The 24596-nt window shown below is 43.0% G+C and overlaps 1 protein-coding gene across 8 annotated transcripts; it reads left to right on the forward strand.

Moving 5' to 3' along the window:
• Positions 1 to 334: 334 nt before the first annotated feature.
• Positions 335 to 22862, forward strand: SLC14A1 (solute carrier family 14 member 1 (Kidd blood group)). Of its 8 annotated transcripts, none has more exons than XM_060405181.1 (11): positions 335 to 713; positions 1017 to 1080; positions 2882 to 3093; positions 6243 to 6396; positions 6978 to 7167; positions 8349 to 8477; positions 10138 to 10330; positions 13411 to 13558; positions 13763 to 13897; positions 19133 to 19182; positions 20837 to 22862. In XM_060405181.1, the coding sequence occupies exons 3-11, from the start codon at positions 2947 to 2949 to the stop codon at positions 21008 to 21010; spliced, it is 1320 nt and encodes a 439-aa protein (XP_060261164.1). In that variant the 5' UTR covers positions 335 to 713; positions 1017 to 1080; positions 2882 to 2946; the 3' UTR covers positions 21011 to 22862. The 8 variants fall into 8 exon arrangements, with proteins under 8 accessions (XP_060261164.1, XP_060261166.1, XP_060261165.1 ...); XM_060405183.1 differs by having other exon boundaries at positions 2938 to 3093; XM_060405182.1 differs by having other exon boundaries at positions 335 to 365; positions 2734 to 3093.
• Positions 22863 to 24596: the final 1734 nt, after the last annotated feature.

Here is a 24596-nt window from a genome sequence, read left to right on the forward strand (position 1 = left end):
CATCCCAGGGTGAGGGTAGGCTCCAGAGGAAACTGCAAGGGGAAGATAACCATGAGCTCGAGCAGGACTGTTGCTGGACAAAGACCTGGGAAGCCCCAGAAACGATGGCAAAGTTGCTGGCACCAAGTCAAGAACAGAGACAGACACACAGAAGGTACAGGACAGGGGGCCCGCTCCTCGGCAGTGCTTTGGACCTGTGCCTGGAGTGGGAGGAGACAGCCAGATGCACAGATATGCAGAGTGGGTCCTGAGTATAAAAGCTTTGGGGCCCTCCCCCAGCACCCTCCTCCTAAGCACCTCCCTTTTAATAGAGCCCAGCGGGGCTTTATCAGCCAGCGCCTTCTGCCCGGGAAGCCAGCTGCTGTGTGAGTACTCCTCTGTGTCTGCTCATTTACAACTGTTCATGGTGGGAGGGCTGTCTCCTTAGACCTCTCTAATTTTTCTCTTTTTAATGGAGATATATGTTTCAGATGATTGGAACTGAGTAAAAGCACAAAATTAGAATTCTGGTAGACTAGCAAACCATTTACCCAAATCACAGGCTTCTTCCTGGATGCTTGAAAGCTGTCTTGGTTCACAGTTTCTGCAGCAGGGCAGACCGGCACCAGAGCTCCGCGTGCAAGAGGGTTTCAGCGAGGAGTCCACTGGAGGTGCTAAAGGACTCTGAGCTCACCGACAGAGCATAGCAGTTTGAGGCTGTGATCTTGAAAGAAGTAAAATTGGAGATCTATCAATACGACTCAAAAAAAAAGGGGGGGGGGGGATTGGGAATGGCCCTTTCCAAGTACAGTTTTCCAAATCACCCTGCATGTCCCGTCATGCTGGAGGGAGGACCCTGGAATACCCTTTGGGAGAATGAGTCACACTGCAAGCACAAATTTGGCAACTTCTTTTCAGCTACACTTTCTGTTGTGGAATTCAGGCCTCAAGGCTTCAAAGGGAGTGTGTTCCAAGGAGAGAGTGTTTTAAGCAGGAGACAGGATACCTGACAGCATTTTCTTTGTTTCTCATTACAGTTTTAGAGAAGGCTGAGCACTTCCCACAGCTTAGATTCAAAAACTGCCTAACATAACGAGTTCTGTAAGTATCACATAAATGTCAGTGCTGAAGTCTCCTAATGATGATAGAGCATGAATGTCTGCATGCTTTCTTCCATATCTACGTCCAAAACTTTGCATTATTTTTAAAAGTGATACTTGAGGCATAGAAGTTAAAGACTCTCCGAGCTCTCTAATTATACAAATTTCTAATATATGCTGATAGAATGAGTTGTATTTCCTATAAGAAATGTTGTTAAACTGAAATCTTGATATTTCAGAATGATGAGTCCTGCTTTGTGGCACTAAGTGATCTGGGCTATAAAAAGTGCTTTCTGACTTTTATTGTAAGCTCACTGGGTGTAGCTTCTAGAATATTCTCGGGATGTTAGCTTCAACACACACAGGCCTTGTTGTGGATGTTTGTGATACAGGGAATGAGGCTTATTTTGGGGCATGGTGAGATGTTTGTTTATCAGAAGAGTCACCGCTTCTGGCAAGGACATGGGGTGAAACAACCTTTGCTGTTGTTCAACACCCCCCCTCCCCAGGGTTACATCAGGGAGGCCATGAAGACAGGCTGTGTCCACTATGTTACTGAGCCCTAACACCCCCCTTGGGGACATCAGTGTGTATGGTTCTAGCCTGGAGGACAAAGAGCCACCAGGGCTTACCTGTTCCATAAGGCTGATCTGCCGAGTGAACACGGATGGCCCAAATTTCGGACTCCAGTTTTTTCCTCTATAAAATGAAGGCTTGAACTATATGCTCTCCCAACGTCTTCTCTCTCTTGGCTCTTAGAAAACATTGATGTTGAGCTCAAGGATGTCATTCTCCGAGACATGAGTGATTTTGGTGGTGGGGAAACGTGACAGGGGAATGTGACAGTCTTGCCTGTCTCTTTTCTTTTTCTTTCATTCTTTCTTTTTGTTTTTTAAACTAAATATGAGAGCCCTATTGTTGGGTCTCTTAATGTTGCTCTTTGTCAAAAATATGCATGATGCAACCCACCTGTTTGGTGTTAGCCAGATTGTTTAACCATGGCTAAACATACACACACACACAACTTTTTCCAAAGGCATGTCAGTAAAGTTTTCCACAATTATGGATTTTTCTGAAACACTCTAGCAGAGTGTTAAGTTTTCAGATTTCAAACCAAGCCAATGGAAGAAAGTAATTAAAGAGGAAGAAAAAAATAAATACCAAACATATGACTTTTCTGGAACTTCTAAAGGAAGAATGCTATCCTTGGATATAATGAAAGTTTTTTTTTTTTTTAAGGGAAACAAAAAGTTGCCACACCTGCTGAATATAACTATGAATTGTTTATTATTAACAAGGTGATTCTGATTTTTACCAATTCTTATTCAGATAGAAGGAAAATAATGCCATTTAGAAGTCCCTTAGACTGGGCTCTTGCTGTGCAAGTGTGGCCAGCATCTTATTACAGAAAATAGAGCCCATACCAGGGCTTCTCACGTTTGTAAAGATCAAGGCTGAAGGAAATCGTGGCTCCATCCTCCGAGATGGAGCCCTAAGAGTTCATCTGAAGTGTTTCAGAGCCTGAAGCACACCACTCCCTCTGGAACAGGCTTCAGACCTGTCAGCTTCCAGCCAGTGGAGAAACACAGCAGTTCAAGATCCATACGTGGGTCTCTAGGCGGGATGGCTTGCCAGTTTTTTCTTCTGTTTTAAGCAAAGTAAAAGGAACATTCGGTGTCTGCAGTCAGCTCATCGTCTCTGCTGATGGAGCTCTAGCTGATGGAGAAGTCTGCCTTCTTTGTTGAGGTCTCCTCTCCCCAGGAATCCCCTAAAAGAGCTCTACCCTGCATTTCACATCACAGGCAGGGCACGATTTCTGCTGATTCACGTGTTTTTGCCCTTTGTCGTGTATGGAAAGAAAGGAAGGATGAATGGACGGTCTTTGATTGGCGCTGCTGATGACGCCTATCCTGGTCCTCTTTGGAGGGGCCCTTTTGGAAAAAAAGCTGGTGAGGCAGCGCACAGAGGCTTCCCCTGGCTAAACTTGGCCCTGATCCAGGGGCCGGCAGAACAGGTATGCTACCTTTGTACAGCTTCTGTCTGTGCGATTCTGCTGTGTCTTTTCTGAACCGAGCCTGGGAAGTGGGGTCCTCATGGTCTGCTGAGCGGTGCAGCTTGGGCTGAGCCTGATGCGCAGGGGTCTTGGTCCAGAAACTCACACGACACTCGTCTTGGTTTAGATGTTGGACCTTTGTGCTGCAGAGTTTTGACAACCATGGAAAAGCAAGGAAAAAGTATTCTGGGGATTTTTATTTATCTTGCTGCTATTTTATAGAGTTCATTCTTTATATTTTCTTGTCCTGTCTTTTCAGGTGAAATTTAATGACCTACTTAAATTCGAGAAGTTTGAACTTAGTTCCTGCTTCATCACCTTGTATTGCCTACCCAATTAGGATATGTGGACTTTTAAAGTTCCCTAAAGAAATACAAAGAGTGTAGCATGATTAAATCCTGGGGTGAACCACAACTGTTAAGCTACTGGTTTCTCACGACCAGTTCTCATGCCTGAGTTCTGGAACGAGTAATCAGGGTTCCCAGAGTTCTATAGTGTTCAGTCCAGAATAAATGATTCCCAGGGGAATCAACTCATGAGAAGATCTATCCCTCTATTACATGGTAGCCCTACCACCCACCCCAGTATATGGATACTAGAAAGACAAAGCACAGCAAGTCTTCTGTATGCTGGGCCAAAGATTCAGATCAATGGTTCAATCTTTATCCAACTTTGGGTGGCTGGGTAGGGAACTCTGGCCAGTCAGGTTCTCAATCGTGTCTGGCCAGTTAGAATATCAGGTTTCATATCTGTATCTCCAAAATCTCTGAGGTGATGATGTATTGAAAACCCTCTAAAATAAATAAATAAATGCTGGGAATTTTGAGAACACGAATTTGTCCACCCTGGGATAACCCACGTACCTAGTTGCTTCCGTACTTAATGGAAAACGCCCACTTTCATGTTTTCATTCAGTGCTACCTCTGTAGAGCTGGATCTACCCAGTTACAGAAACGCAAGGCAATTTCTTGTCATTGCCTGGACTGGAGCCTGATGCCTCTCATAGGATGTGCGACTTTGAGAATGGGGTCACGATAGCCAAGGAAAGGGCTTACCAAGCAATATCTTCAGTTACGATGTTTAAAGAGAGATAAATGAAAATAAATGATAGCTATCAGTTAGATTATGAAATAGAACCCAAATTTTTCATAATTTCTTAATAATTCAAAAGGTTTGCGTTGTTTAACTTCGGGCCGGCTGAGCTCCACATAGACTCAGTTTTGGTACCTGTCCTGCAGTTTTCAGTTTAAGAATCTCTCAATGCAAAGGTTCATTGGAAGTCTCACAAATGCTGGTTTCTATCACTATTTTGCCAAACCAAAATGACTTTGGTCTAGAATGCATTGCATGAACAGCTTCTACTTTGTGGAATTGCTGGCCATTTTTTAAAAGTAGAATGGTTATTTGGCAGCGAAATAATACAATTGAGGTACAATTGTGACTCAATAAAAAATGAGTTACGTGGATTTTTGTACTGGGATTAATAGAAGCCAAAACTGAAATCAGAATTGCAAAAAATACAAACTTTAAAAGTCATACCTTTTATTACCTGTTAATTGGGCCTTAATAGATTTTTGTTGGGTATGGTAAATGGAAGAACAGTGAGACCAAAAATAGGCATGAGAAACCCTTATTCACAGCCTGGTTGCAGGGAGAAGACGAGTTGGTTTAACCGCAAGGGTTTTGGGTATTTCCTTGGTCATGTCTTAGGTGCCTGTGGCTTCAGCATTCCACACTTGTGCCTCCTGGGGTCTGACGGTTTGGGTGTTTCCCTTCTGCACACTGGCCTGGCTGTGCTCTTGGCTTTTCTTGCAGACTCCAAGTGGTTTTGCCATGGTCTTTCTCCCTTTGCCTACGTCTGGGATGACATCACTGGTCCTCTTTAATATCTACCATCAGCACCATGAAACCTTCAGTTTTGTCTACAGGGTACAATATTCTGATGATGCTGATGCTTTGTTATTGCACACTCAACATGAGAAGCGAAGAGTCTTGTAGTGAGCACAAGTCGTGGTCATACTGCTAGTATTTCCCTGAGGCATGCTTACTATAAGTATGCCCTGTACACTCTCACAGTGTACAGTTCTTAAGTTGTAATTCTTTGGTTTTCAACAGCTAGCCCACTTCCACTTTTTCCATTTTCTACATCTTTGTGGAAGATTATTTTGCCAGTCTTTTTTTTTCTAGTTTAGATTTAGTAAATTATATTTTTTAATGATATAGCCCAAATTCTCAATATTTTAGTGAATATACTATATATAATGTATATAATGTATATACTATGTATATAAATGTATAGTCCCATATTTATGTTGATTTGCACATTTCATTTATTTAATGATTTTGCTCATTTAAACACTTAAACACTTAAGTGTTATTTAAACACTTAGATAAAAAATTTAAAAAATTAAGAATATATGAAGCAGCTGCCTGATGTGAGGACATAGTCAGGACGTAATCTCTGATTTGGAGAGTGAATATTTCTGTGGCAGGGAAGGGCGCAGTTCTTAGGCTATGTCAACACACACAAACTGTCTTGTAAACATTTCTCCTTTTTCAAACTTTTAAAACAAAGCCTGTTTTTGTGAAATAAAAATTGAAACTAAAATGGCTGCTTGTCTTAGAAAGTAGCTGGTTGGTCTGCATTAGCAAGCATCATTTTGTAACTTGACATCTGGCTCCTTTCATTGGAGCAAAAAGCTTAAGTACTTGATTGTAGCTATTTCTGTATCATTTTCTAACTCATTATGTTGAAATTAACTATTTTTCATTTTTTCCCACTAGACTGAACTCTTTGAGTGTAGGATATAGGTGCTCAATAAATATTCATTGAGCTAGAAGCTGAACCTTATGAAATTAAAGGCCAGAACCTTCTCATGGTGACATTAAAACCAGTGATGACAAAAGTAGTCCGGGGCTTGGGTTTTGACAATAATCTTCCTGACAATATTTCAAGAGGAAAATGGTGCTTTCTTAGTTCCGTGGGATTGTCATGGTCCAGGCGAAGTGCCTTCCAACTCATCCTGTGTGGCTGCTGTGGTCAGGCCTCACACTGGCCAGTCCAAAGGGTTCTACATTAAGATGTTCATGAGCTCCGTTCTTCCCTCAAGGAGCCAGAAGAGACATCCATGGATGACAACCCCACTGCAGTTAAACTGGACCAGGGTGGAAATCAGGCTCCACAAGGTCAAGGCAGAAGACGCCTCCCCAAGGCACTTGGCTATATCACTGGTGACATGAAAGAATTTGCCAACTGGCTTAAAGGTATCTACGCCACCTTGGAGAAGTAGCATTGGCGGAAATGGTTTGCTGGTTCTTCTGCTCAAATCTTTATTTATACTCCCCTATCTTCCATCATTTTTCTTTCCATTTTTAAAAACTTTTTATCTTCTAACCTGAGAACTTCTTCCATTTTTTTTCTTTCTAATGGAGACAGTGGTCCTGTTCATGTCAGAGGAAGACATCTAGTTCCACCTTGAAATTTTTGTGCTTAAAAACTGAAATTTTACTCTTGGTAATTCTTCCTTTTGCTTAAGGGTATAAACCTCTAAGCACACTAAATAAATCCATTCAATGCTTTCTGGTACTGGAGTTCTAGTTATGGGCATTGTGGACTGAGCAGAAAGAGGATCTGGGTGTCACTAAAGCAGATCTGGATAATTTCAGGGATCTTGGGGTCACTAAAGGGGAAAGAGTTCAGAGAAAAAGTTTCAAGGAATATCCAAAGTTAGCCTCACCTTGTTCAGAGGGGATTTTGCTCAGGGTAGGCTTGGGAAGGAGACTCGGGATGGAGAGCCCCATTTGCCCCACCATTTCCTTAGCTCTGCCCATCTCATCTCTTCCAGACAAACCCCAGGCTCTCCAGTTCGTTGACTGGGTTCTTCGGGGGATATCTCAAGTGGTGTTTGTCAGCAACCCCATCAGTGGAATCCTGATTCTGGTGGGACTCCTGGTCCAGAATCCCTGGTGTGCTCTCAATGGCTGTGTGGGAACAGTGGTCTCCACCCTGACGGCCCTGTTACTCAATCAGGACAGGTAGGAATGTCCCTCCAAGCCTCTGCTTCTTGCTTGAGAACACAGGAGCCAACCAGTGACTCTGGGCAATAGTGATAAAGCTCCACCCTCCCTGGAGAATCAACCTTTATTCCACAGAATGCTTTATATTTGCCTTTAGTCATCAGTCAGGAAATCATTTATAGCCTCTTATTCAGAGTATCCGAATAAGCAGCCAGATCCTTTTGGCAATACATGGGACCAGAACTAAGCTATAAGTAATTCTTGTAAATAATAACTAAGCTATAAGACCCTACAGTCCAAGGGGGTCTACTTTAATGATCGATCAATTATTTATCATCAGCATTTTATTTGGGCAAAAAAATGCATATGAATTCAGGAAAAGTTTTAGTGGCTTAATAATTCCACTAATCCCATTATATCTTAGTTCCATGCTTAGTTTAGCAAATTCATTCTTCCTGGACAGTGAAAAGGTTAATTCAGCTTCCAGAGAGATAAATTTTAGTCCCCAGTTGTGAAAAGGTACCATTTTGGCCAAGAGTAGAAACTTAATCCATAGGACAACATTTGGAAGTGAGGTTAAATACTGGGAAGAAAGGGACCCAAGAAAAAAAACTAGGCGCTAAAGATGCATATAGTTGAATGGAATAATTTGCCAAGTAAAAGGGATTGTTTTTCTTTGTAATAATTTGGAAATGTATATCTGGAAACAACAAAGTGGAAGAAGATGAAAATATATTCTAAGCTGGAAGACTTGTGTTGATAAAATCAAAGACACTGTGGAACTGAATTTACATTTCAAGAATCTTACACCTCTCAGCAAGGAAACCAGACTTAGGGAAGAGTTTCAAATAAAAGCTCTATTCAAGTCAGAGACCCTAATGATTCAAAAGAAATGATAAATTTTGGAAGGAAAGGCTGGAAGGAAACCGGCTGTGTTGGCTTGCTGATTCCTTCTCTCCGCTCCTTAGCTATGCTGCCTCTGTAGGCGTTGTTCTATTTGCACATTTGTATTTTACCCACGTGTATTTTACTGTTGCATGCTTTTATTAGTATTCGGTTTCTAGAGACTTTGCAATAAAACCCTAAATATAATCTCTTTTTCAAATGTAAATATTACCTGGAAGTTACAAGTGATATTCATGGGCACGTTCAGCCAACATCCACCCGGGAGGTGTCCAAGCTGTGCCTCTTGCCCACAGGTCTGCCATCACAGCAGGGCTCCAGGGCTACAACGCCACCCTGGTGGGGATCCTCATGGCGATCTATTCAGACAAGGGAAATTATTTCTGGTGGCTGTTATTCCCTGTATCTGCTATGTCCATGACTTGGTAAGTTGTACCTGGTTTTCAAAATGCCTTTTTGAAAAAAAAAAAAAAAAACGTATAAGGGGCAGGAGTGGGTTGGGGGGAGTTATACTTAGTGAGCACGGGGTTTCTGTTTTGTAAGATGAGAAATATTCTGTGAACAGATGGTGGTGATGGCTATATAACAGTGTAAACATACTTCATACCACTAAACTGAACGCCTTAAAATGGTTGAAGTGGTAAATTTTATGTATAATAAGGCAATTTCTAGAAAACTATCTTTCTTACTTAGATTCAGGATATATCTATTGGAAACAGGAAGCGTTCAAACATACTGATGCATGCGGCTTCCCCTCACACCTCATCGCCCCACCTCCTACAGCAACATTCTGATGTAATTGGTTTGGGGAGTTTCCAGGACACTGGGAGTTTTGAAGGCTCTTGGAGGATTCTAAAGTACAACCAAAGTTGAGAACCACTCCCCACCATCAGGAGTCCTCAAACACGCACACTATCAGGACCACCTACAGGGCCAGTTAAAACATGGACTACTGCTCCCTCCCTGAGGCTTCCTGATTCAGTTCATCTGGGATGGGGCCTGAGAATCTGGATCTCAGCAAGTTCCCAGGTGGTGCTGATGTGGCTGATCCAGGAACCACACTCAGAACCACCGTCCCTACATAACTCCCCTTACCCATCTGCCCCTGTCCCCCTCAAAACAATTATTTACTAAATTCAATGCTTTTTTTAACTCTAAGTCCTTCAAACTAGTTTCTATATTGACACTGTCTTAAATCATTTTTTTAAGCAAGCATTTCCTTCTTACTATCATATATTCAAAATATAAAATGCTAGCATCCACACACACGAGACATGTGGCTACATAGACACAGCCAACCGTGGACAGTGTGCCCACCCTGGCTGCAGCCACAGGTGCGTGCAGGAGAACCAACTGGCACAGCCAGCCTCCTCAGGAGAAACTTCCCACCTGTTCCGAAGACCAGGCTCAAGGACCAGAGGTGTCGCTGCACAGGGTCACCCACTCCCTCTCCCCTGAGTTCAGGAAACCTGGGGTTCTAACTTCAAAGCCATGGCTCCTTGTTTGAGTCCACAAGTGAGGGAACAAAAAGGGCCCAGAGACCATCTAATCCAATATCCCAGTTTACAGGCAAGGAACCTGAGGTACCTCCTTGCCCAAGGTCACAGTTCAACTGCTCAAGGACTTAAACCTCTGCCCTCCTGAGTTTACAGTCTTCTTCCTCGAGTACTAAGTTGAAGACTGAGGCTGCGTCTGGTGGGGAGGGAAGGACATGTGGTCAAGTAGTTTATACAGGGGCTTTAACTGCTTAGACAATATTTTTTTCATCTGTCTGAAATACTTCAAAACTATTTTTAAACCTAGATTTATAACTCATTGTGAGCAACCCCATAGCATGATTTTCCACAAGCGAAATAAGCTGAGAGTTGACTTTTTACTTTACATAAGAATTATTCAATGACAGGATTTATTCCAGGTGTGTTTGGGTTTGAGTTTTTTTTTTCCCTGTCAAAATTTTGCCAACACAACACTTTAGGAACATGTTAGCTAATGAAAAAAAAAGCCCCTCTATAGTATAGATATTCAGTTTATCATTGTGGCTTGTCACATGCATACTCTTCCATTCTATTCTGTTGTTGTTTTTAGTCCAATTTTCTCAAGTGCATTGAACTCCGTGTTGAGCAAATGGGACCTCCCTGTCTTCACTCTGCCCTTCAATATGGCCTTGTCAATGTACCTTTCTGCCACGGGACACTTCAATCCATTTTTCCCAAGTACCTTGGTCACGCCTGTCACCTCAGTACCCAACGTCACCTGGCCTGACCTCAGTGCCCTGCAGGTAAGATACACTGTCTTCTTAGGTCCCGTGCCCACCTCCCCTGGGCTCTGGAAGACACTTCCTGGTTAATTGTTGGTGGACATCAGACCTTGCAGAGACTCAGCTCTGGAGCAGCCTTGCACTTTCTCTCGCCATCTAAGAGCTTATTCATTCTACTCCAAATCTTTGGATTCTAAGGGACTTTTTCAAAGGACTACATGGTCAAAACTAACTTTTCCTCCTTTTTTCCTAACACCTGCAGTGCTAACTCCAGAGTGTAGTTCCACTGGAATCCTGTCACTTTGTTCCAAACTTTGCCCTTATTTTGGAGGCGGGTGTCTGACGGAGGCCAGCCCTTGAAGCAGGGGCCTGCAGCCTGAGGTTCTGTCCTCCCTGACCTACCTTCCCCAATCAAAAGAACTGGTTGCTCACTGTCAGATCCCATCAGAGAACCTCTATTTTTCTTTTCCTTATGGTGGATCTCCTAAAATGTGTACAGTAATTCAGATTTCTTGAGCTTTAGGGGCATCAGAATCATTGTTTTTTAAATGTTAATACAAGTTCCATCTCAGACTCCCTAAATCATAATCATTGGGGTGGAGTCTAGGAATCTGTTTTAACAAGTTCCCCAAATAGTGATGTGGGCCAGAGTTTGAGAACCACTCTCCTAGGATGTATGCTGTGTTCAGTTCAGTTCAGTTCAGTCGCTCAGTCGTGTCCAACTCTTTGTGACCCCATGAATCGCAACACACCAGGCCTCCCTGTCCATCATCATCTCCCGGAGTTCACTCAGAGTCGCATCCATCGAGTCAGTGATGCCATCCAGCCATCTCATCCTCTGTCGTCCCTTTCTCCTCCTGCCCCCAATCCCTCCCAGCATCAGAGTCTTTTCCAATGAGTCAACTCTTCACATGAAGTGGCCAAAGTACTGGAGTTTCAGCTTTAACGTCATTCCCTCCAAAGAAATCCCAGGGCCGCTCTCCTTCAGAACGGACTGGTTGGATCTCCTTGCAGTCCAAGGGACTCTCAAGAGTCTTCTCAAACACCACAGTTCAAAAGCATCAGTTCTTCGGCGCTCAGCTTTCTTCACAGTCCAACTCTCACATCCATACATGACTACTGGAAAAACCATAGCCTTAAGTAGACGGACCTTAGTCGGCAAAGTAATGTCTCTGCTTTTGAATATGCTGTCTACGTTGGTCATAACTTTTCTTCCAAGGAGTAAGTGTCTTTTAATTTCATGGCTGCAGTCACATCTGCAGTGATTTTGGAGTCCCCCAAAATAAAGTCTGACACTGTTTCCACTGTCTCCCCATCTATTTCCCATGAAGTGATGGGACCAGATGCCATGATATTCGTTTTCTGAATGTTGAGTTTTAAGCCCACATTTTCACTCTCCTCTTTCACTTTCATCAAGAGGCTTTTTAGTTCCTCTTCACTTTCTGCCATTAGGGTGGTGTCATCTGCATATCTGAGGTTATTGATATTTCTCCCGGCAATCTTGATTCCAGCTTGTGTTTCTTCCAGTCCAGCGTTTCTCATGATGTACTCTGCATAGAAGTTAAATAAGCAGGGTGACAATATACAGCCTTGACGTACTCCTTTTCCTATTTGGAACCAGTCTGTTGTTCCATGTCCAGTTCTAACTGTTGCTTCCTGACCTGCATACAAATTTCTCAAGAGGCAGGACATGTGGTCTGGTATTCCCATTTCTTTCATAATTTTCCACAGTTTATTGTGATCCACACAATCAAAGGCTTCGGCTGTGTATCTCACTATAAATATGTATAGGGATAGCACTATTTTTTAAAAGCCTGGTTGACCCAAATCAAATTCCAGCTCTTTGTATTGGTGTTTATTTAATAAATTTGTCTAAGTTTTCTCAAGTATTAAAAAATAAAGAAAACACTTGAAATCAGAAGAAGACCAACCTTACAGTTTTTAAGTGTCAAGAGACTGTCTTTCCTGCTATCAGGTTATCAAACCCCTTTGCTGTCCTCTTTGCTGGGCAGTCAAAGCGTGAGGAGTTCAAATAGCGTTTTCTTTAACTTTTGTACAGAAAATGAATGGCAATATTTGGAAATAATTCAGAAGGAAAATAAAAAATTTATCAGGATTTCCCATGAAAAAAATAGCATTAGTTGAACTATCTAAAACTGCCCAATACAGAAGCTATTAACCCTACATAGCTATTTTAATTTAAACCATTTGTTAGCTTGAATCAAACCTTGTGCCTTCTTCCTAAGAACTCCCATTCTGTGAACACATTATCTGAGTTCAGAACTCAGCCAGAAAGCTATAATTAGGACATTTAAATATATTTTTGTGTTCTAACAACTAACAGTTGTTGATAACTGGAACAAGCTATCTTGGTTTAAATTAATATGTGCTTTTAAAAAAAAGATAAAAAATAAATTAAAAGAATTTTAATTAATTTTAAGATAAAATTATAAATAAATTTTAAAAAATAAAACATTTGATTTAATTAATGAATGTTCTCACTAGCAACAGAAATGTAAATATGGTCCTGATTCATGAACCTGCCAGTAATTGCTTCTGAGCTGTTGATAAGATAATCTGACTTTGGGTCTCTGACCATAGCACTAAAAGCTGAATTGCAAGGGAGTAATAATACTTCTATTGACCATTGAGATGCATTGATGTATTGGCCTCAGAATTGATGGAGAGTTGAGAATAGAAGTGTAAGAGGTGGTCTCTACCATCCTCGCTGGGAGGTGTGGCTGATCCTCATAGTGGGGAGCAGGGACACTACATGGGGAGCTTATCAGCGACCAAAACCAGGTGTCAGTGTGGGCCACAGAGCCAGCGAGCGAAGGGATCTGGAGGCATGCAGTGGGGAGGGCTGCTGGATCTCTGGGGATAAGGCGACTGAGACTTTTCTGTAGAGCAAGAGAGAATTACAAATGTTAGTAACTCAGATCTTGAAAGATAAGATATGCTAAATCCATAAATGTTACTAACTCAGATCTTGAAAGATAAGATATGCTAAATCCAAAATGTCATTGCTCTGTGTTTGTGGGTGTCCTATGGGTTTCTGTCCAGTCGTTTTAATGGCCGTGTTTTCTAAATCGTTTCCGCAGTTGCTGAAGTCCCTGCCTGTGGGTGTGGGTCAGATATATGGCTGCGATAATCCATGGGCAGGGGGCATCTTCCTAGGCGCCATCCTCCTCTCCTCCCCACTCATGTGCCTGCACGCTGCGATTGGGTCCTTGCTGGGGATAATAGCAGGTGAGTGTCACACTCGCTCCCAGATACTGAGCACCGCCTCCGCCCCACTACTGTCTCAGGCATCTTCTACATTCCAGACCTTTCTTGAAGGTCTGCTTCCAAGGGACCAATGGGAGTTCTCGGATGCCTTCCCCACCCCCAGGCTCCTTCCAGAACACCCTGCCTTTAGTCCAAAGCTCTGACCCCTCCTTTCTTCCCTAACAGGACTCAGTCTTTCAGCTCCATTTGAGAACATCTACGCTGGACTCTGGGGTTTCAACAGCTCTCTAGCTTGCATTGCAATTGGAGGAATGTTCATGGCACTCACCTGGCAAACCCACCTCCTGGCTCTTGCCTGTGGTGAGTATTCCCTGAACTCAGGGAAAGCTGCTCGTGACTATGGTATCAAAATCCAGGTCAAACAATAAGAAAGGACTGCGTGAGGAACTAGAGCTGGAGTTCTAGTTTGAGCCCCTGATACCTGCTAAGTGTGTGACCAGGGCAATGGGCCTCCCCTCTCAGGGAGGACCCGGGTCTGCTCTGCCTACCTCATTGCTCATGTTGAAGACGGGAGAGCCTGCTGGGTCATATTAACCATTTTACAATGTGTATTTGGTGGGGATACAAACAACCTGTCCTGTGTTCTTCATACTAATTGACCCAAGAAACTGAAAGGAAACAAGCTAAATATAGTCAGTTCTCCTGGTAAGTCTGGTGGTATTAATGGGCCCTTAGAGAATCACATTAATATGGCTGCTCTCAAACTGGAGCAAACATCAGAATCTCTTGGAAGCCTTGTTAAAATCCAGATTTCTGGGGCCCAGCCCCGGTCCCAGACTCATTGTCAGTTAGAGCCGGCCAGGGAGGCAAGGGAGGAGCTTGCATTTTTAACAGGGTGCCAGGTGGTGCTGATGCTATTCCTCTGGGGACCACATTTTGGGACCTGTAATATTAATCCTTTCTGATCTCCAGGCCAGACTCAGCCTGTCAGAGCTAGAAGGGTTCTGGCAAGCTCCACAGCATCCTTCTCATTTTACTGTTGGAGTTCTAAGAGCAGAGAAAGTGATGCACTACAAGGCATCCATTAGGGGTAGATGTAAACCCAGAGTCCATACTTGCTAACAACTTCCAGAGTTACTCCCACTACACTACTCTCCCTTCCTTCAGTACCATTCAAGCCCTTAGGTAAAAACAGACCTCAAGTGCTTCAGATTTGAAAAGCTAACACATTTCCCAGACCATTGCAAGGGTGGGCTTATTCACCCATAGCTTCCAGCATCCCTAATTCAACACAAGTTAAAAGTATGTAAGATAATATGCCAGAATGAAAGGAATGATCCTTCCTGGGAGACAAAGGGATGGAAGGATACTGGAACAGGCAAGAATTTCTGTAATCTCATGGAAATATTTGCCAAGATTCAGTTTATCACCAAACTAATCAATCATTAGTTGGACAATTTATCACCGTGAATGATGATTTATCATCATTAATCCAGTAATGGCTGGATTTACCACCATTAATCAATCCAGCCATTATTAACATGGTGGGCGACATGTCAGGCAAGATTTGGAGTGAGTTCTTGCATTGGGCAGGATGTGGGATAGGACCAAGGATCTCTAAGGCTTTATTCAATTTTGATTATCTGATGCTGTAGCAAGATTAACAGAACTCAGATGCTCTGGAGTTGCCATTCACGTGTTATTTTGTCGATTTCTTTATAGTTACATAACTGTTTCACCTACTAGCCATGTCAAAACCTTTTGCTCACTTACTTGTTTACAAGCTCAGGGCAAAGGAGAAAAGTCAAGACAGATTATGTGGCCTCCTGAGCTCACCTGGGGTAAACTCTTTTATTCCAAGATGGGTCTGAGGTTTCAAACCGTTCCCTCAGGTGCAAACCATTATTTTTTCTCTATTGGTAGTAGTAGAAAATATGTACTAAGCATTCGTAGTACAATCCAGACAGTACTAGGAGGAGCTAGGGGTTCAGAAGCTTGAGATCCTAGCTGGCTCCTGTGTACAGAGAGCAGAAGCCAGGCAAGGAAGAGAGAGAAGCCCATGGGGACCACAGGATGCAGAACCAAGAGACTCACAGGCCAGGAGTCCCTGGGGGAAACTACAATTCAGAATCATCCAAAAGCACCTTCTAGAAAGCGTGGCTTTTCTGTAAGTCCTAAAAAGTAAGAGGAGGAATTCCAGCTGTTGCAGAGCATGGTCTGGGCCGGTGTATGGACAGCCTGAGCACATCCTCAAAGATCAAGCAAAAACTGTCTTGGTCACAGAAGCTGCTGATAAGGTCTGCTGCTGCTGCTGCTAAGTCACTTCAGTCGTGTCCGACTCTGTGCAACCACATAGACGGCAGCCCACCAGGCTCCCCCGTTCCTGGGACTATCCAGGCAAGAACACGGGAGTGCTTGCCATTTCCTTCTCCAATGCATGAAAGTGAAAAGTGGAAGTGAAGTCGCTCAGTCTCCAACCCTCAGCGACCCCATGGACCGCAGCCTTCCAGGCTCCTCCGTCCATGGGATTTTCCAGGCAAGAGTACTGGAGTGGGGGTGCCATTGCCTTCTCTGCTGATAAGGTCTATGAAGGTCTTTTCACAGATCATGGAAAAGGAGAAGACAAAGATGTTTACAAATGTGTTTCCCAAAGCTGAGATATTGTCGTTATTTTCTCTCCGTAATTTTATGGTAGTATAGGACTGTTGTACAAAACAAACAAAACTTCAATCAATACAGAAGAGTATAAAGCAGGTGAAAACACTTCATCCTACTCCCTAGATAGAAATTTCCTGCCTCTTTCTTATAAGGACCTCATGATTACATTGGATCTACTTGGCTAAAGATAATCCCCTATCTCAAAATCTTTAACTTAATCATAGCCGCAAAGTCCCTTTTGCCATGTAAGGTAACATATCACAAGTTCTGGGGATCAGGACGTAGACATCTTTGAGGGCCTTTATTTTATCTATTATACCTACCTTCCTTTGGATAGATCCAGATTTTCTTTATTAGTACAGTGGTTAAGTCAGTATAGAATTAGTTAAGAGCCCAGACACTGGTACCAAAATCCTAGCTCCCCTTATTTTCAGTAGATGCCAAATGCACCCCACAGAGGCCATATGAATTTGCTGTGCCACTGACAGTGTGTGGGAGTGCTGTTCCATCCACATGGGGCACAGTCATCAGTCTTTTTTATCTTTGGACATAAACTTTTGAGACAGACCTCCAGTCCCTCTTGTAAAGCAGATCTCACAGTAAAATACACAGCAAGTTTCTGCCTGCCCATATCACCAAACAAAAGATCAAGCTTGTCAGCCAAGGTAAATAAATAAAGACATTTATTATAGAGCTCCTCTTTTATTAACTCCTGTGGCTTTATCAGGAAGCAGACATGGGAGTCTCTGATAGAAGCCTGGTATATCTGCCTTTCCTGTGCCCCTAAGACAGAAATTGCACAGCCAGAGAACTCCTCAATTTTGTTATTTTATCACTGCAAACTGTAAACACACTTTGGATCTCTTCTTACAGGTTGTGTTTTCGTAGTAGGACTTTCATATGAAGGTCTGTGGGGAGGGATGTTGTCTATGAAGAACTGGGATTCAGTCTTCCCTTCGACTGAGGGAAGCAGAGGGCCCTTTCTCTCCCTCAGCTACTCAACACACTGTTAGGGGCATCACCCCCAAATCATGATGTCCAGAGCTTCACTGCTACTGTAAGGCTTTCCCAGCCCAATTCAGCTCATCTTAATGATGGGCAACAACTATTAGCTAGTCTGATACTCTTACTATAGAAAGAAAAGCAACATGGAATTGAAAGAGCATATCAGTATGAGACTTGAGCACCAAAAGGGTGCTAATAGATATTAAGCTACTGTGCTCCTAGGAGAGAAATGCAGTAAGGACTCATGTGCCCAGGGGAGTGTCATAAAAGAGCCGGTGCTCAGGAGAGCAGGGACAGGGTGTCTCCATACTTAGCCAATGGCTAGTGAATATTTCCTGAATGAATGAATGAACTAAATGGGGAGGGTGGGGATGAAATTATCTAAGCCAAGCAGAGAAAATCTTCCAACCCCTTCTGCTCAGAGTAGTACTTCCTTCCTATGATGACAGAGATGAGTATAAAGCTGCTGCTTGTGAAAATACATAATTTCATTTAAGAGTCATCTTTGGCCACCTCATGCAAAGAGTTGCCTCATTGGAAAAGACTCTGACGCTGGGAGGGATTGGGGGCAGGAGGAGAAGGGGACAACAGAGGATGAGATGGCTCGATGGTATCACCAACTCTATGGACATGAGTCTGAGTGAACTCTGGGAGTTGGTGATGGACAGGGAGGCCTGGCGTGCTGCGATTCATGGGGTCGCAAAGGGTCGGACATGACTGAGTGACTGAACTGAACTGAACTGAACTGAACTGAACTCCCTGTAAAGAACCTCTTCCAGCTGCCTTTTTACAGACAATGAAACTAGATTCCTAGTTCAGTGACTTGTTGTCCAACAAACAAAATGGCAGAGCTGGGATTTGAAGCCCAGACCTTTTCCAAAGATGAGCCTTTCCTGTTAGCATGAGACAATTCATATGTGAAAGAACTAGGTATAACATTGAACAAAAAATACCAGGATAAAAAGATAAAATATCAATGAAAGGATGGAAATCTATAGTAAAGTAAGAGATCATAGAGTCTCTCCCACTACCCCACCCAACTCCCCAAAGTGGCAGATGTGTTTCTTGATGGACATGAGGACCATATGGTGAGTGTTGGTGGCCCAGTGGGCCATGTGGCCATTATAAGAAGGTCATTCTTCAGGCAGTCTCTGTGAACCCTATGGGCTTCCCTGAGTCTCCTTGGGCCCAAGAATTGAGAGTTAGCTAGCTGAGCTCTTTGTTTCTGTTATTTTACATTGAAGGTCATACATATCCTCAAACTACCTACTCTTAAAAATTCATGCTCAAAGTAAATAAAAACACAGGATGTTAACTCATTGACATGTATGCCGACCTTAACGGTTTTAGGGAAAATGTTAATACAAAGAGGAATCCTAGGTCTGTGTTCAGTTTCTGCTGATTTCTTCTAAATACATATCCCATGTTTTTTTTTAAACTGTGATTTCTAACCATTGATCTGAGAATCTCAGATGCTGTGAGATTGTATGTTACCTCAAGGAACATTCATAAGTTCCATTTTAATTATGCTTGGGTAAAATAATGGGGAAATGTATTTACTGTAGAAGGCCTTTTCCTTAAGTATCATATTAGCAAAAACAGCAAAAAAAAAAATAGTACCACAGAAGAGCTACCTTTCTTGAGTACTTACTGTGTACTAAGCCCAAGGATTACCCTCTTTCACCCTCACATCAACTCTTGAGAGCGAGATTTCCATTACCCCCTTGTACAGGTGAGGAAACGGGGGCTTTGAGTGGAGGCTCCAAGTTCCTAAGGGGTAGAACCTGGATGCAAACCCAGAGCTGCTGACTCTAAGCTCAGACTTGTAACCAGGGTGCTGGGCTCACTGGTGAAACGCGCAAGTTTACATTCCAGGGATTTATATTGAAAGGAGTCCAAGCGCTCTCTTTCCCTTTTTTTTTTTTCTCCTAGCCCTGTTCACTGCCTATCTGGGAGCCAGCATGTCACACGTGATGGCTGTGGTAAGTTTGCTCTAATCTCACTTTCTCATCAGCCTGATTGGTCAGTTTTCAATGATACAGAAACCCTCCTGAAGTCCACCTCAATGGTGTCCCAGGGCAGGATGCTTGACGGATAATCACTGTAGTCCACCTTCTGGACCCACCTGTCTTCATTCCCCCTCCAGCATCACAGTAAACCTTAGCCCAAACTATAATCGCCAGGCTTGCTAAAAATATCAGATGGTTTGTCTTAAAGAAGTGAAACTTAGTGTGTATATTATCAAGTCCATACTTTAACTCTGAGTGTCAAGAAGTTGACTTTAGAATATCTTTTACTTAAACAGAAACCTGGGACTATGTAGAGGTTGAGAAATCAGAAAAGGAAGGAAAAGGATAGTTGGCTAAAGATCCAGATTTCTTTTTAATTAAGCCAAGACTTTTTCATACCCTTAGTCTTTTTTTTAAAAAAATGTCCAGTCGGTCATCAGTAAGACTTTTTCAGACTCCTGTCCTAAATTATTTAATAAGCAAAATCATCGCCTATTAAGTGCCTCTGGCCACTTCTCCTTCCTTTTCAGTAGTGTCCAGCCCTTTGACTTTCTCCTTCCCCTCCCCTGAGGAGCCCAGTACCCCCGGCTGCTCTGGGCCCGCCCCCTCAGTTCTCTTCCTCACCCACCACTGCAGGTGATACCAGGCCAGTTCCTGCTAACCCCATCCATATGGACATGGTCATGGCTGCCAGCGGGGCAGGGCCACATCTAGTCCTCTTCACAGCAACACAGAGGGCAGCTGACCTGGGAGGGTCCTTCTGGAGACACAGTTACCTTTATGGTGGAATGTCAAAGCCCTGTTACAGGCATGATGGGATACCTTAGAGCTTGGGGGGCCCTTCACACCCCAATAAAGGTTCACAGACCTTGGCCTGTGAGCCAGAATTGGGCAGGCTACAGAACGGAGTCAGCTAGGGAGACTGTGAAAAATCCTGATCCTCGGGCCCTGTACCTTGGCATTTCTGGTAGAGTAGATCTTATATGATGCTTGGTTATCTGTGTCTTTTTTAAACTCTTCCAGAGGATTCTGACGTGTAGTCGAGTTTGGGTACCATCACACCTGGGTTGGGGGGGTGAATTCTACAGGGCCAAACTTAATCAAGTACATGGTGTATGCTCAGAATTGCTTGAGTTGTCATGGACGCACAGATTGAGTTGTCATGGACGCACAGAAAGAGGAGTCTAGAGTCTGTTTGAGAGATGAAACAAAAAGAAGTAAAGCAAATAGAGTCCAAGACCTAGTCTGGGCAGAGGCCAAGGGGAGAGAGAGCTGAACTCATCAAAGACAGCCTCATGGACGTGATGAGTGCTCAGGAGCTATTGGTGGTTGCTAAGTATCATCTCTAGAGGCTAAGTATCATCTTTGCACATCCGCTGTAGGAAGTCTGACTGTGTAAGAGGGAGGGCAGGGCACGCGTCATCCCTAAGGAGTGCATGCTGACATTTTAGGAGCCGAATGTCCTGAGATCTTAAACTCAGTCTCCACGGGGACAAGCAGAGTCCAGAGTCGCGCCTCCGGAGAGTTATCTCCTGAGCTGAATGACAGTGGTGTAAAGCCTGTGCTTTGTGCAAGTTAGCTTTCCAACAGGATCTTAAAGAAACGTGTGGCTTGTCTCTTTGTCCAGGTCGGATTGCCATCTTGTACCTGGCCCTTCTGTTTAGCCACCCTACTGTTCCTCCTGCTGACCACAAAAAACCCCAACATCTACAAGATGCCCATCAGTAAAGTCACTTATCCTGAAGAAAACCGCATCTTCTACCTACAGTCCACGAAAAGGACGGTTCAAGGCCCTTTGTGAACGCAACCCCCGTCCACAGCCGTGGCCACAAGCCATTTCTGACGAGCTGCCCCAGTTGACTTCCAGAGCTTCAAAACTGTTGTTTTTACTAGTAACAAATTTCATACTAAACCATCAGTGATCTGTTCTTATGCTCACTTTGTATCTCCTTCAGACTCCAGAACATCCCTAAACAAGTGACAAGACACACCAAGGTGATGTCCTCTGGCTGTGGAATTTTAAACCCTAGTGGGACACTGGCGCTAAGACTGTACTATATTTATAGAGTCAGAATGTTCCAACAGAAAGAGGAAGACCAAAGCTAATTATTGATATTTATTGATATTCTTGGTGTTGGATTGTACATGTTAACAGTATTAATTAAAAATTAATCTCTATAAAACCAATCTCTTACAATCTCTATAAGCCTTAAGTGAATGGAATTCACAGTCACAAAAATCAAAGTCAGCCTAGAATTTGCAGATAAGCCATTGGGCATATTTAAAATCAGTGCAAGTTACTCATTATAGCTGTGGTCAACATCACAGAGCCCATCACTGAGCTCCTTCCCCAGTTCCTCAACAGAACGGCCTTCACGCTGTCCGCTGCGTGTGACATTCTCTTACAGGAGATGGTGGGTTTGTTTCAGGCTGGCAGAGCTACAGGAGGGAGAATGGGATCCCGTCCATCAAAATTATTCTGTATTGTCACTTTTCTTGGTTATTGCAAAGGATTTTTTTAGGTAGCTTATTATCTTTTTATTGTGAGAACGGATTTGTTTTCAGTGAGGTGAAATAAGAGAAGTTCCTGGCTTTATCAGAAAGAAAAGTTAAATTTTTCTAAAATATTCAGCATAGCTATTTTCACTTTATTCCCTCAATTGATTCTGTAAAGGCCACAAAAACAGGAGATCAAATATCAAATCATCAACATCCAAGGGCCCTTTAAAGCCACATTTTCAATTCATCTAAGGATGTCATGTATTACAAAGCCTGAAAGTTACTGTCAGATTGCTTCTGAGTGCTTAGAAGTTGCTTAATTCTTACTTTTAAAAAAATTCACCATTTTCTAAACACTTAACAATATTCTCACTCAAAAACCAATGGTATATGAACCACCAAAAAGAAATATGGATAAAGAAGTCTCCAGTTTTGCTTTGTTTGTGTAAGCTATCAGTCCTGGAAAGGTTCTATAACCGAACATGCTGAATACAGCAGTGGGAAGCTTCAGAATTTTAGAGGATTGGAAAGCGAAATTGGAACCCTAAAGGTTTTTTCTTCTTTGAGTTTGAAGTAGTCAGTGCAAACTATAGGAACAAAAGGGAAGCAAACCCACAATTATTTTAGGGAAAAGTTCACCTCTTCATTTTCTCAGGAAAACACTGTTTCAATTTAGAAACCCTGTGACCTTTTGAAACCATGACTTTGCAACTGTCATAGAGTCATGTATATTTCTGTGAAAAAACTAAAATTTCAGTGTTTGAAAAATCTCTTTTGTTAGGGAATTTGAGAAATAAGAGTTCAGAGGGGACAGACAAAAAAGCAAGCCTAAACCAAAGATCACCAGCCCTGGAGACCCTGGGCGTGGCTAAGTGAACCAGAGCCTCTTCGTGTCTCCATGTTCACACGGAAGCCCTCGCGCGGGCTGACTCTCTTCCCATGCCCTCACACAGACTTGCAAACAGGAACAGTTTCAAACCTTGTAAGTTGTCTAAATAGTATTCATTTTCTCAAGCTATTTTTGTTACTAAGTATTATCCTAATGATTTTAGCAAATATTTTATTGATTTTCTTAGGGGGCATTTGTATTCTTTTCTATTGCCTGTATCATAAATTTCTACGTAAGAATATGAATAAATTATACTCACAGCTCAGTTTTGTGTAAATTTTGTTTCAGTCATATGTCTTTTATAGCTATTGTACATATTAACAATCACGTGCATAGGTATGTATGTATTAATACTCGAATCCTTCTTCCTTTCTTTATACTTCATAATAACACCAGATGCAGAGTTGAGAAAACCATGTTCAATTTCTGATTTATGAGCTCTTCTCCCTCAATATCCCCTCAACTACCCATTGGTCTCCTTACTCAAGAATTAGAATGCATTCTTGAGAACAGTCACAGATGTTCAGGGCACGCTCTTAACACTTTGAGAAGAAGATCCTGGGAGCTGACAGGCCCTGGGCACCCATCAGGACAGACCATGGGCCATGACCTGCCTCAGGGGTCAGTGTTCCAGGATAAACTACTGTTCAGAATGTGTTTTCCTCTGAGGATAAATGCCAGTGTTTGTCTCTGCCTCCTTTCACCCAAGCTTAGCATGCGTGAAAGAAAACAGGGTAAAAATGGAAATTCAGTCCAACCAGTTTCAAACGTTGCCCAAACAGGAAACAAAAGGAGGCTACAGTGGGCTGGTCCCTTGAAGTGCCCTCTGTCAAAACAGAACCACTCCCACATTTGGTTTCCATACAGTAAATCTACAAGAGTGATCTGCCCCCTTTGGTATGAGGCAGAAAACAAAGAGGTCACTTCCCAGGTGGCTCAGTGGTGAAGAATCTGCCTGCCAGTGCAGGAGATGCGGGAGACAAGGGTTCAAGCCCTGGCTTGGGAAGATCCCCTGAAGGAGGAAATGGCACCCCACTCCAGCACTATTACCTGGAAAATCCCACAGACAGAGGAGACTGGTGGGCTACAGACCATGGGGTTGCAAAGAGTCAGACACCACTGAGCAACTGAGCACACAGCACAGAAAACAGAAAGAAGGTTTAGGCGCTCTTTTGCTAAAGACTCCAGACACTATATTCCTTTAGCAGTTACAGGTCCCAATCTTCTTGTTACCCAGACCCCTGATAACTGTGGAATACACTGACATGGAAGGTTAAGTTCCAGGAGATCACTAATTTCCAAGGAGGGCCTCTTACAAAGAAGCTTGCAAGCTTTTGAGGTTGCTAAGTATTAATATCCCCTGGAAAAGGAAATGGCAGCCCACTGCTGTATTCTTGCCTGGAGAATCCCCACGGACAGAGCCTGGTGGGTTACAGTCCCTGGGGTCACAAAGAATAAGACATAACTAAGCGCAAGCATTAATACAGACTGAGGTTTTATACATGTGAATGTTGTCAGCCTCCCCTTTATCTAACACCTTTCTTCCAAAAGGCTTTAATCTTTAGGGTTAAATATCCTTCTTAAACCTGCACTGACAATCCCCCAGACCATTAGAAGGCTTGTAGTTTCACAGAGTTCCATATGATAAAACAATTCCAAAAGTAGGAAGTTCTGTTCCAAATGCCACGCAGTTGCTCAATGATGTCATTAAACATGTGATCTCTTTCCATCATCAGTCTCGGCATCCTCTGACAGCTTCACTTGCATCCCCAGGTGTTTTACCTCATGGTTCCAAAATAGCTGCCTTATTTGCAAACATCACAACCTTATCAGGAAGAAGAAGGCAACCAGAGCTGCAAGAGAGTCATTCCTTCATGTTTCTCTCTTATCAGGGAGAAAAGTCTTTCCCAGGAGCTCTCCAAAAATACTCTCACTTGAGTCCTTCTGGCAGAACTGGGTCATATGGCCAGTCCTGGTTACAGAGGAGTCTGGGAAAGTA

The sequence above is a fragment of the Ovis aries genome, chromosome 23, assembly GCF_016772045.2.
Source record: "Ovis aries strain OAR_USU_Benz2616 breed Rambouillet chromosome 23, ARS-UI_Ramb_v3.0, whole genome shotgun sequence".
Lineage (NCBI taxonomy): Eukaryota > Metazoa > Chordata > Mammalia > Artiodactyla > Bovidae > Ovis > Ovis aries.